The sequence below is a fragment of the Sceloporus undulatus genome, chromosome 3, assembly GCF_019175285.1.
Source record: "Sceloporus undulatus isolate JIND9_A2432 ecotype Alabama chromosome 3, SceUnd_v1.1, whole genome shotgun sequence".
Lineage (NCBI taxonomy): Eukaryota > Metazoa > Chordata > Lepidosauria > Squamata > Phrynosomatidae > Sceloporus > Sceloporus undulatus.
In genome coordinates, this window is record NC_056524.1 from 28,379,843 (window position 1) to 28,393,841 (window position 13,999).

At 40.2% G+C, this 13,999-nt stretch overlaps 1 protein-coding gene across 2 annotated transcripts in view; it reads right to left on the reverse strand.

Annotated features, from left to right (window-relative positions):
* Positions 1-4,438: 4,438 nt before the first annotated feature.
* MICU2 (mitochondrial calcium uptake 2) overlaps positions 4,439-13,999 on the reverse strand; it is a 116,032-nt gene continuing 106,471 nt past the window's right edge. For both annotated transcript variants that reach the window (XM_042459308.1, XM_042459309.1), the window contains exons 9-12: positions 11,970-12,141; positions 11,637-11,745; positions 7,423-7,580; positions 4,439-5,106 (exon numbers count right to left, since the gene is read on the reverse strand). In XM_042459308.1, the coding sequence (XP_042315242.1) occupies positions 5,002-5,106; positions 7,423-7,580; positions 11,637-11,745; positions 11,970-12,141 (544 nt within the window). In that variant the 3' untranslated portion in view covers positions 4,439-5,001. The remainder of the gene's footprint in view (positions 5,107-7,422; positions 7,581-11,636; positions 11,746-11,969; positions 12,142-13,999) is intronic.

The following is a 13,999-nucleotide window of genomic DNA, read 5'->3' on the forward strand; positions in this document are numbered from 1 at the left end:
GGTATCTGAATACACGAATTAACAGGGAAATGAATAAAAGACCTAGAGCTCCACCTTGTGGGTAACTAGGAATATTTTTTCCCTTCAGACCAAACTGCAGACAAGAGTTAAAGAGAGACCAGTTTCCAAACAGTATACTATCAGCCCACCGTATGATTCTGCATCCATAGTTTGAAAATATTCTCCCCTCTAGTTCTAGCACCCACTAGAATGGGTGACATTGTTCCAAGGATTGAGGCAGTTAGCTGCATGCGAGTACAGCCCTCAGAAGCCTCTCATCCCCATGGGGCAACAGCCTCTCCAGCAAAAGGCAGTTGCAATGTCCTTTCATTCCTGCTTCATCTGTCACTATGCAATCAGCTAACCAGGTTGAGTTTGCAGACCTCTACCAGCTGCTTCAGGTTTGACCACTGTAAAACCCAAGCAGTCCCAGGGCATACAATCCATTCATCCCTATTAGTTTCCCACCCTTCTGCCTACATTATTACCTCCTGGGAGGAATCCTGTTATTTCTTGAGCAGTTTCCACTGGTGCTGGCTTGTCAACACTTATGACTACTGCAGCAGCAACTCCTTAAGCCTTATGCATAGCACTGCAGTGGCAGTGACACCTATTCCCCCTGCTCTGGCCACTCAGTCATCACTGCAGGATCTGATAGCAGACTCTAGTGACTACATTTGGGCAGCAGTGTTATAAGCAGGGTGGCACAGGATGGTATTAAGTGGCTCCAGAAGATGTATCTGGAGAGATTACTTCCTAGCAGGGAGGCTCTGTCCATGTGTCACAGCTGGACAGTCAGTATCTGGACAGTCAGTAGTCCAGTGGTAGGCACTTCTTAGGTGCTGCACCTGTGTGGTGGTTCAGCCCGACGGACTTGATCTCTCCTCCTTCTCCAACTGCCTCTCACCTACTGACTCTAGTCCTGCCCTTGGCCAGCACTGTAACCTCCACAGCTGAGCCACCCTTGGAGTGCTCCTTTCAGTGCAGTCATTATGGGAGTGTCTCTCTCCCACTGGAGTGGGAGTATATGGATGCTTTCTCATTGCTTTTTTAAAACCTGGAGAAGGCTCCAGGAGAGTTTAGACTTATCATTTCCAAAAGGTCAGCAGTCAGTGATGCCCCTGATTGAGCTCTCCATTCTGAGTGTAACTGAATGTGTTGGTCAAGGATGTGGTGTTGAAACATCCAAGGAGTTGGAACAGTTTAAGCACCCCAAAGGTGGAAGAAGTTTTATAAACTGGCTGGCTGATTTACATGGGTATGGTCTTCAAGGCCCAGGCCACATCAGTGCTCACTACCAAGGTATCTTAGGTCCAAAACACACTGCAGAAATAATCCAGTTTGAGACCGCTTTAACTGCAATGACTCCATGCTAGCAAAATTAGAGAAATATAGTTTTGTGAGACATTTAGCCGCCTCAGTCAGAGAGATTCCCTCACACTGAGCCAGGGCAGTTAAAGTGGACTCAAGATAGATTATTTCTGCAGTGTGTTTTGGACCTTAGAGCCTATACTGCTTCAATATGTTTCAGTATGATTAGCAGTTTCTTATAAGAGTTGCTCTGGACATCTCCATCCTGTGGGATTGCAAAGATGAGCTAAGCTCCAATATCATGGTTTAAGGGCTTCCCTTAAAATTGTTGCAACAGCAGTTTTGTTTCAGTGAGCAACTAGTCAAAAAGTACTCATGTGAGGTATGGGGGAAAGGGCTCACAGATACATTGGGCCTACAATGCAGGTCAGTGTAAATTCAGTTCCTACAAGTGCTTCACATGTGAGTGGGCAGAAGACACAATAAGCAACACAGCCTTTCCTGAGTGTTTTCATGTTAGGCTTCAAGATCCCCACAGTCCAATTGTTATGGCTCAAATACTAAACCAGATAAGCTATGAAGAAAACTGTTAGAAACAAATTAACTTGAGTTTCAGGAAAGATGGATCTTGGTCCAGTGCCCCCTCCCCAACCATACATACTTTGCCCCCTTAGTCTTGTACCAAAGAAAGTTCCAATGGAGTTTAGATGTATATATAACTTATCATTTCCAAATGGTCCATTATCCAATGATGCCACAGCTTCAGCTTCATACTCACATATGCATCTCTTAATACTATGGCAGGTATGACTTAGGCCCTCAGTATGGGCCTGATGCTAAATGCAACATACAGTTAACCTTTCATTTACACCCAGTGAACCCTGATGATTTCAACTGACTAGGTTTCCATTTTGAGGATGTCTTTTATAATGACAAGGTTGTGATCATGGGGTATGTACTCTGCTTTTGAGCATTTCAATATATTTTTGGAATGATGTGCCAGAAAATATAAAGGGCAACCGGGCAATAGCTCGTTCAGTACGTAGGAATATTTTGAGTGACTTTGAGGAACTAGCTCAGGAGCTGCAGATACATTTCTGTATGTGCCTTCAAATAGCCTGTCAGCTTATGGTGACTCCATGAATTTCATTGGGTTTTCTTAGGCAAGGAATACTCGGAGGCGGTTTTGCTAGTTTCCTCCTCTGAAATATAGCCTACATCGCCTGGTATTCATTGTCAGTCTTCCATCCATGTACTAACCAGACCTGACCCTGCTTAGCTTCCAGGATTAGATGGGATCTAGCACTTCTAGAGGATTTAAGATGTAGAGATCTAGCTCAGGAAAAAAAAAAGAACCCAGAAGGTCCTTCTATCACATAAGCCTTCTTAAATGTAGAGCTGGATATAATTTGTGTTATATCCTTTTGAGTGGGTAAGCTTGCTACAGTGCAGGAATAGATGATATGCATGATGGCCAAGAAAAAAACTGAATAAATTCCAAATCTTGGCAGACCATCTCCACTTTGGATGCCAGATAGTCACCCTAGAGTTGGAATTCAGTCCATGGTTCTCTGAAGTAGGGGAGTCTGACCCACATCATCACATGAAGGTAACCAAGAAAATAATGGGAGAATTTGGGTATGTGAGACGTTCTTTTGAAAGTACAACGGTGTGTCTTTTCAGAGGGAGACTCTCTTACTTAAGGCTGATCTTCAGGTTCACTCCATTACAGCACAAGCCTCAGGTATGAGTCTATTATGGCATGATAGTGGTGCACACAGCCTTTGCTCAAGGACAGGATGACTTTCTTGGAACCATTCTCCATAGTGGTTGCAGTCAGCATTTGGACCAATGACTTTACAAGCACTTTCCCAAGAATGAGAATATACAAATATCAATTACAGAACATTTCAGTCTTTCTGGACATTCCCTCTTTGACCTCAGAACGACAGTCCTTGAACAAAAACAACAACAAAGGAAGATTGGAAAGAGAAACAAAAGAACTGGAATATATCCATAAAATCCAGTTTTTGACAGTGGGGTGAACAGAGAAAATGGTTTCTTGGTTTCCACACATATTATAACACTAGTTGACACTCCAGCTTATGAGGGTTCTCTTGTTCACTTTATCACATCTCCTTAGTGGTTCCCAGCCAGAAACACACTATATTCCAAGAAATCTCTTCATATGGTTATCTCTCACATTAGCTTTAGGCAATATCTTTCCTCCTTTGTCCCCTGATAACTGTTGTTAAAACTGGACTTGTTACTTCATCATCATGTCCTCAATTTACATTTCTGTTGCTCTATTGTTCCTGGGCACTTCATACATCTGATGGAACAGATTTAAATTTACAAAGGATTATGCTGCCAACTTCTTTCTCTCAGTTAGTTTCAAAAGTGTTACAAGTTCCCTTTGCATACTAATCCAGACTAACACAGCTATGTTTTTGAATGCCGCCCTTCAGATATTGATGGTCCGCAACTCTCATCATTCTTAAGTAGGCTTACTAGGGCTGCTGGAAGTTGCAGCCCAACATCTGGAGGGCCACATGATTTCTACCCCTCCTCTAAGAAAAAGGTGTGGAGAAAAAGGCTTTCTACCCTTGTCAACCATCTACTTACATTTTTATAGTCCACAGTCTTTTTATTTGCAGTTGAGTAACACCTCTCCCCCACATTCCAGTTTATGGTATTTTAAAGTCATTATTTTTCTTGACACCCACTCCTGAGATAACCAAGCTGTACTGAAGTAAAACACATACGGAAATATTAGTAAGCAAAGGTAGCAATGTATACATTGGATCTTGATGGAAGCTTAGGGAGAAGCAAGACCGGAAACCATTGTATTTACATCCACAGGAAGAGATGCTTTCTTTAATTTCTGAATTGCCTAGAATTTCTACTTTATACATATTCACACAATTTACACATTTTAAGTCCATGTAAACATTTTAGCATTTTCAGATAGGAGTGAGTTTTGCTGAGCAAACATTTTTGCAAACAAAACTTGGAAAAAATATTTGTACAAATTATAGGAATATATACTAGATATGATGATGATGATGAAAACATGCTTTCTTAGACAACAGATTTCAAACATTAAAACAGTAATGTGCTATAAAAGTCAAAAGCTACCTTTTTATTTATAATGTGCATATTTAAAATTGGACATCTTGGAATCACTTCAATGCTAGGGAGATTTATTGGACCAGGAATCCATGGTTTGAGAATTACAGTTTCAAAATGATTTGGCCTTATAACGTTCATTCTGGCATTAGAGGCTTCATGGTTCTTCTTTTAAAATCTTTAAGGGAGAAAAGCATTTTGAGTCTTCTAGTGCTGTTAACAAGACTTGCCACCTTTACACAACTCATGCTTCCAATAATTTCTATTAAATTCCAGATCAAAATAAGAATTTTAATAAAAACCGTTTCTTACAACTTTCAGTAATATCTGAAATACTTTTTATAAAAGCTATAAATCATAACAGTCTTAAGACAACAGCCCCCCAGCCCCCCGATTATATTGACAGATATTGCAAAATTACATGGAGAAAACAAATGTGCTCAATACTTAACTTATAAAGTGATTTTTTAATATGTAATATGGACAGCATATCAACAAAATACAGTACACACAAAGTGAAGCAAAATTTATAGTAGCAAAATCACATTCTTATGGATATGTTTAAAAAGGACTTTTTCCTGTTTGCTTCCAGACTTCTTTTGCTCCTTTAATGGTCTCTCTTTTCACACATTTCCAGTAACCTTGGACTCCTTGCTGCTGAGGCACCTGTTTTTTAAAAAGTAGTAGTTATCACTCTGGATTTAAGTTGCATTTTTCTAGGTGGATGCATGAGATGAAGCAAGTCACTACATTGTCTTCTAATGGCTTTGCTGAGACTGCATTCCTAGTTCTGTCTGACTCTAACATGTCACTGTTCCCTGGAAGAGGCTTCTGTGTAGTCTTCAACTTCAATATCTATAGACATCATTAACATCAATATCTACAGACCTGTATACATAAAATTTCTTGTGGTTCTTTCACAAGTGTTCCAGAGTCCCCCTAGGTTGCTAGCTTCTGCTTGTCTGTGACTGCTGTTCATTAAGCCAGCCTTTCTTGAGATTATAACCACAGTGCGAAGGGACAATGAGCTGTATACTTGAATAAGAGTGTAATGTGAACTTTGTTACTGAACAATAACAAAAATAGTATGGTCCTTAGAAATGAACTTTTGAAAAAAACCAAAAAACCAAAATGGTTTATAATTTTCACCTATCACAAGAAACATTCTTACTGACTTTCTAACTCAAACCTTCAATGTCACTTTGAATGAATTCTGCACTCCTTGCTCTGCCCTTTTATGGAGGCTTTATTTCTTTCTCTAGAAAAACCTAGTAGCATTTTCAGCTGAGATTTTGGATCCAGGAAAGATGAACCAATCTCTTCTTAATGTTTTTTTAAAGTGGGCGGTGAAGACTAGTGTACATCTTTGGCTTACTAGTTAGTTATGCTGCTGTTGACTCAACAATCTTGCAGCTATTCTAAGATAGACGACTACAGTTGTGCCATTTCATAAAAATGTTCCTCTGCCTTGTTGTTGTAAAGCACTTATTTGGTCAAAACAAACAACATTCATCCATCATCACTGTAAAGTAAAGTGCTACTTTACTCTCTTCTGTTCTCTCACCTGTCAACAGGTGTATTTGCTATTCATATCACCCATAACAGTGTAGCACACACACCAAAAGGGCATGGAGCTTACCTGTCATTCCTCAAGTGATCACCTGTGAATTTACATAACTAACCCTCTTCCCCTCTAAGACACATCTGTGTTATTCTCTTAACTCCAATGTGGCTTTTGTTTTTTTTTAACTCAGAGGTAAGATTGTACAGAGAGAAGAAAACTTGAAATTCTCTTCAAGACTCTAAAGCTCTACTAGATGGTTCTGAAGGAGAGCTCTGCACTAGCACAGAAGCAGTATATCTGAATGCATAGATGGAACACTTGAAAAAATATGGTTGCAGGTAAGCAGCCAACCCTTTCCCCTTATAGTGTAGGACACTACACTGTGAACAAGACAGTTATTAATACAACAAGTCTAAATGACTGAAAATCCGTATTCTATTATTTGGCAAACAGTGTTATGTCTACAGTGGTACCCCGGGATACGAATTACCCAGCTTACGAATTTTTCGGGATACGAAAAAATCCCATAGGGATTTATTGTTTCGGCTTACGAAGGTTTTTTCGGGTTACGAAAAAACCTCGGCGCTATTTTCAATGGAAAGGCCGCCACCGGAGGGCAGCAGAGAGCTATTTTTTCCATTAGCGCCTATGGCAATTCAGGTTACGAAGGTTTTTCGTGTTACGAAATTAGCCGCGGAACGAATTAATTTCGTAACCCGAGGTACCACTGTAGTCAATTTCATTCTGGTCTCCCAATGACCTTTCAATGAAAACAAGCTCCCATTCTTGCCTTCTTTGGATAACAGAGAGACATGTTAAGAGCTAATATTGGCATGTATAATGGTGTGGTCTTGTGTTAGTAAGCCAAACAATTTGGTTTTGCTTTTATGATTGGATAGAAGAGTCATTTCTTCAGTTTTAGGAAGGAGTTGTTTCCACGAAATGGAGAAATGGTTCTGTGTTCCTCTGTGGTGTTTTATCACCTTATGATGCTACTAATCCTAGGTTTTGGTCTATTGCCAGCACCATAGCATTTACACCCTTGGTTTCTGCTTGTGGCAGAGCAAACTGAAACTTAAATACAACATTAGTCCTTCTTCAACTAGGTCCATTGAAATGAATGGGAATGTTAGGCACTGCTAATTTAAATCCCTTTTGATCTACTCTAGGTTTAGTCCTGAATGATGCAGACTAATTTGATAGTGGAGTTTTATATTTTAAAACATCCTTACACAAACATAATGATATGGACGGATGTACAATGAAGATTAACTAACTTACACCTACAAAAAACATAACAGTATAGAAATACCTATTTTCACAAATAAATAGGATTATATGGTAAGTTGTCTTACTAATTGATTAGACATACAGTTAAACCTTTCTATTGAATATTTTAGGAAACAAAATTCTGTTACCCATAAGCCTCGATGCATCCTGTTTTTCAGAACTCCAAGGAACTCTGCATGGCTGAGGCAATGGTCTCCATCTAAATCAAAGATCTTGAAGATGGTGTCCAAAATATTTTCTGAGAGTTCCAGTCCTGTAACCACTTTCACAGCTCTTTTGAATTCAGCTAGCAAAAGAACAATTTATTAAATACTAAGAATAAAAAATAAAATAAAAATAAAACAACAACTGAGACTATGGGTCAATTTATGGTACTAAATAGTGGAAAAGTGCTCTATAAAGAAGAAATAAATTACTCCTCCTGAATATAAACACAGTCAATATGAATTGTGATAGCTAATAAATTATCAAAATATAAATCCATGAGGGCTACTGAAGTTACTGTATTGCAGACCATAAGCATTATATGAAGCCTTTGAAGAAGTTATGACTGCATTTTATAGAAGAAGAAAAAAGCTTATTTGGTCAGAATAAGTACCTATCAGCTTCCGGGCCCAGTACAAGGTGTTGGTTATCACCTTTAAAGCCCTAAATGGCTTGGGTCCAAACTATCTTAGAGACCGCCTCCTCCCATACAATCCTCCCCGCGCTCTCCGGTCCTCTGGGAGGAACTTACTGCAGCCTCTAAAATCTAGGCTTGCGGCAACCTCCCAGAGGGCATTCTCTGCTGTTGCCCCCAAACTCTGGAACGACCTGCCAGATGAGATCCGTCAGATAACATCATTAGACAGCTTTAAAAAAGCGGTCAAGACGGATCTCTTCCGGCAGGCCTTTCCAGATTAACCATCCCGGCCCAGGTTCCCAGGTTCCCTGATTCCCTCATTCCTCCCGTGGCCCCATCTTAGAGATGGTTGAGGATCAACAGAGGGATATCAGGGTTTTTAGTTTTAATTGCTGTTTTTATCCTTGATATTGTATTTTTAATATGTTATACTATTTAATACTGTCTTAAGGGGGGGAGGGATAAAGTGTTTTTAATTGTCATATTTTATATTTTACTGTTGTTAACCGTCCGGATTGGTTTGCCAGAGGGCGGTATACAAATAAATATTATTATTATTATTATTATTATTATTATTATTATTATTATTATTAGAATATCTTCTTTTCAAGTGAATGTGCATTTGGATTACACTGACTTGTCTAACAAGTCTTAAAAATAGCCCTGCCTTTTCACGATGTATGACTTTTATTCTTTATGATTTTTTATGGTTGTTCTTTCTTGAGTATTCAAAATGATTTAAGAAACCTGCTTTTTTCTCACTTTCCTCCTCATTTAACCTTTGTCTTGCAGCCTCAGAGTTAATTTTCCAGCATAAATTTTGCAATACTAAAATATCATTTCACATTTTGTGAAAATACTGCAGTATGTAGAATAGAGGGAAAAGAAGGGCAAAGGTTACACTCAGCATATAATATTAAAGTAGTAAGACAAATCAAATTCAGATGGGGTTTACGGTCAAGAACCAGCAGTCTAATTCAGCAGTCAACACCAATGTGGCTGACACCTTCTTTTCCTCCCCTCCTGCTGCAAACCTCAGAGTTCACAAAAGCCTATTCCTGAGTAGGTTTCAGGGGTGCATGGGGAATTGTTGGAGGGAGGGGAAATGCCAGTTCTGTATGAAGCAGGGGGATCCTATGGAGGTACACCATTGGATCTTGGTGTACATGCGCATAATCATAAGGACAGGTATGGCTGAAGCAATGAGAAGAGTGGCCCAACATGGTATTGACAGAAGACAGTATTATTCTTGAGGATGGTTCTTAGTCTTTCAGTTCTAATGCCTTTCTTCTAATGGTTAACTGCAAGCAAATTCATCCCACATACATCTGGATAAGCAGAGGATATCTAAGGGCAATTTCACACACTGCAGGCACTGGCTGAAAACTGATGCATGTAATCACTGTAGCTTTTCACCACTTTTTCTAACATGTGAAAAACAAACTTGTAATCTGCAGGCAAGGAAACTGCACAGAGTTCTCCACTGGTGAGTATGTACACAATTTAAAAAGCAGTCAAACTACAGGCACATCCAAAGATTCTTAAATCACTTTTTTGCCATTTTTGGTGTAAAACGCAGTGTCAAGGAACGTAGTTTTAAAAGGAGTTTAGGTCCAATTTGTACAATAATTTCTTAATAGTAACTTTGTCATTCCTTAGTGTATGGTGGAATCAATTTATTACTTCTCATATTGAAGGCCTGAAGCAGGTAGCAGGTTGCTGTATGCCAGTTGTCAAAATCAGTAGCCAGGGTAGCGGAAATCAGTTGTGGTACATGCTTCCCCAGATAAGCAAGAACAAATACTGGGAACAAATAATTCTCTAACACCTGTACTGCTTGTCAGGAGATGCTGATCTGGTATATTAAGATTGATCAAAAAGGAACTGAGAGGCAGTGGTACAAAATCATCGGTGCATCCTTCAGGGAAGGACATATTCCATCTTGTTTAAAGGAAGCGGCGGTTAGGCCGCTCCTGAAAAAACCTTCCCTAGACCCCCTGGATATGAGGAATTATAGGCCAGTGTCATTGCTGCCATTTTTGAGCAAGGTGATCGAGAGGGCGGTTGCCCTTCAGCTCCAAGCTGTCTTAGATGAAACCGATTATCTAGACCCATGTCAAACCGGCTTTAGGACAGGCTTTGGGGTTGAGACTGCCATGGTTGCCTTGACCGACGATCTGCGTCTGAGCATTGACAGGGGGAGTGTGACCCTGTTGGTGCTCTTAGACCTCTCAGCGGCTTTCGATACTATAGATCACGGCATCCTCTTAGACCGCCTGAGGGGGTTAGGTATCGGGGGCACTGCCTTGCAGTGGTTCCGGTCCTTCCTCTCGGGCAGGTCTCAGAGGGTGCTACTCGGGGACTGTAGCTCCAGTAAGAGGTACCTCACTTGTGGGGTTCCTCAGGGGGCTATTTTGTCCCCGATGTTATTTAACATCTATATGAAGCCGCTGGGTGAGATAATACGGAGTCATGGTGGTGGGTGTTATCAGTACGCTGATGACACCCAAATCTATTTCTCCGTATCTCGTTCGTCGGCCTCGAATTCTGATGGCATCTCTTCTCTCAATGAATGTCTTCAGGCGGTAATGGGCTGGATGAGGAAAAACAGATTGAAACTGAATCCAGACAAGACGGAGGTGCTCATGGTAGCGGCCCCGAAACCAAGAATTGGGTTGCAACCTCCAGTCCTGGATGGGGTCACACTCTCCTCCAGCGACTGTGTTCGCAGTCTGGGGGTGCTCCTTGACTCGTCACTCCTGATGACAAATCAGGTAAATGCGACGGTCAGGAGTGCCTGTTATCAGCTTCGGCTGATACGCCAGCTGCGCCCTTTTCTGGAAGTAAGGGATCTCGAGACGGTTGTGCACGCACTGGTAACCTCACGCCTTGATTTCTGTAATGCACTCTACATGGGGCTACCCCTGTGCTTGACTCGGAAATTACAGCTGGTTCAAAACATGGCAGCCAGGCTTGTGTCAGGTACATCTAGGAGGGACCACATTACTCCGGTTTTGAGGTCCCTCCACTGGCTGCCTATCAGCTTCAGGGCCCAGTACAAGGTGTTGGTTATCACCTTTAAAGCCCTAAATGGCTTGGGTCCAAGCTATCTCAGGGACCGCCTCCTCCCGTACAATCCTCCCCGCACGCTCCTGTGCTCTGGGAAGAACTTACTGCAGCCTTTAAAATCTAGGCTTGCGGCGACCTCCCAGAGGGCGTTCTCTGCTGTTGCCCCCAAACTCTGGAACAACCTGCCAGATGAGATCCGTCAGATAACATCATTAGACAGCTTTAAAAAAGCGGTCAAGACGGATCTCTTCCGGCAGGCCTTTCCAGACTAACCATCCCAGCCCAGGTTCCCTGATTCCCTCATTCCTCCCGTGGCCCCATCTCAGTGATGGTCGAGGATCAACAGAGGGATATCAGGGTTTTAATTGCTGTTTTTATGCTTGATGTTGTGTTTTTAATATGTTATACTGTTTAATATTGTCTTAAGGGGGGGAGGGATAAAGTGTTTTTAATTGTTATATTTTATATTTTACTGTTGTCAACCGCCCGGATTGGTTTGCCATAGGGCGGTATATAAATATTATTATTATTATTATTATTATTATTATTATAGCATTTTATACAATGGCTTTACAATGTAAAGATTCCAATGCCATGTACACCATATTTTCTTCCCATGTAAATTTAGAACTATGAGGTTCATGAACTTACCTTGTTTAACAGGACGGCTGGCTACAGTAAACATTTTCAAGGCAATTGAAAAGTCTTCTAAGCGGTTTGTAAACTGGCAGAAAGTTTTAAATTCCTCCATACTGATACTCTAGAAAACAAAACAAAACAGAGTTAGTTGTAATTTTAAAGCAAAAGACAAAAAAAATTATAAGGGATTTGATGGATTATTATGAAGATGACAGACATGTATCCAATATGGTAAAGACTGCAAAAAACTCAATTCATACTGAAAATAATGGTTTTATTATACTTTAACACTGAGTAAGAATGATTTTCAAATGCACTTCAGAAAAGTAGCTACTCTGTACAAACCTCTCCTCCTTGGATCCTCTCCTTCACATTTTGCCAGTAAACTTCATTGTTCTCTTCCTCAGTGAAATACAGCAACCACTCTACAAAATCCTCCTTTCTCATGCAGACTAGGCCTTTAGAAAACTGGATGAATTCCATTTCTTGCACCTCTGTTTGTAAATTCTGCATAAACCTAACAAATAAGAATGACAACATAAGTCAAGATATCACCAAGAATACAAACTCTATTAGTGGGAGGATTTGTAGCCCGCTCACACATTGCATATATATGCTGACATCATGCTATACACAAGTAGCATCACTGTGGTTCACTATTTTCACTCATAGAGGAAAAAAATGTAGTATACAAACTGTTGGCTCCCAGGTATGCAAAAAAGCAAAAAACAACTTCTGTAACCTGAGTGGCAGAGCACTAGAGATCATATAAGGGAAAGTAACAGCTTGATTAGTTACTGGCTCATGTAAGATGAGTTGTACAGGACAGCAAGAGAAAGGATATGAGCTTATTAATTTTTGGGCTGAAATTCTATACATATTTACTCAGGAGTAAGTCTCACTGTATAGATACATTTAGAGTTCTACCTTTAATAGTGTATTAATATTTGATATATGATAAAAGGTTTCTCAAGTTGTTTTTCAGTAGTTCTGCCACTAGGGTGCTCTAAACCCATGTATACTTATAGATGTAGAAGGTATGGGGTGAAAAAATATTCCTGTTTAAATCTCTGAGTATTCCTTGCCAAACAAAAGCCTATGAAATTCATGGGGTCACCATAAGTCGACAGGCAAGTTCAACACACACACACACATTCTGTGTTACATGAATGAAAATGTGAAACATTAAAGTTATAAAACCTATATGACCATCCAATTAGACCACTACACAGACATTAGAAAAGCCAAGTTGTCCTAAAATAAAGACCAGGCTATGGAACGGCCTGCCGGATGAGATTCATCAAATTACCTACTTAGACAGCTTCAAAAAAGCTGTCAAGACGGATCTCTTCTGGCAGGCCTTTCCCGAATAAATTCCCTGGCCACAGAATGATTACTCTCTCACACCATATATTTACTACCAGCCTGCCTATTTTATCTTTATTATAAATTTATTTTAAAACTCTTTTAATTGTAATATATTTAATACTTTTTAAGGGGGATATTGTAATTTTATGTATTATATTGTATATGGATGTTTTAGTGTGAGCCGCTCTGATTGTCTTGTTACAGAAGAGCAGGATATAAATAAATGTTTTATTTATTATTATTAACATTATTTGGGAAAAGCTGTAAACAAACAGATAACAGCTGCATCTGCGCAACTGAAATAATCCACCACATTAACTGCCATGGTTCAATGCTATGGAATTCTGAGAATTGTAGTTGGCAGCAGCCTTAAAGTCCACATCAATAATTGGGCAGCAGAGGAGGCACACCAGTAACATGCTTCCCCACTATAACATAAAATATAGAGTTGGAAGAAGCCTCATGGGCCATCAAATCTAACCTGCTGCTCAATGCAGGATCTCCAGCAGGAGCATTCCCAGCAGGTACCTGTCCAGCTCTTTTTGAAGACATCCAGACAAGGAGACCCCACCACCTCTTTAGACAATTGGTTCCACTGCTGAGATTACTGGCAAGATGTTACTTCTAATGTTCAGTCAAAATCTACTCTCATGTACCTTCAAACCATTAGACCTGGCCCTATCCTCTGGGGCAGCAGAAAACAGACCTGCCCACTACTCTCAGTGACTGACTCTTTCTAAATACCTCAGAAAACTACAGTTCTCAGAATTCCATAGCACTGAACCATGGCAGTTAAAGTGGTGTCAAATTGGATTATTTCTGCAGTGCGGATGCAGCCTGATGAGTTTAAAAAAACAACAACAAGGTACATTTATATCTTGTCTTTCCTCCAAATGAACAAGACATAATACTTGTCTCTCCTTCCTATTTATTCTAACAACAATTCTCTGAAGTAGGCTGAGAGAAACTGGTCCAAGGTCACCAAGTTGAATTTTAAGGCTCAGTAG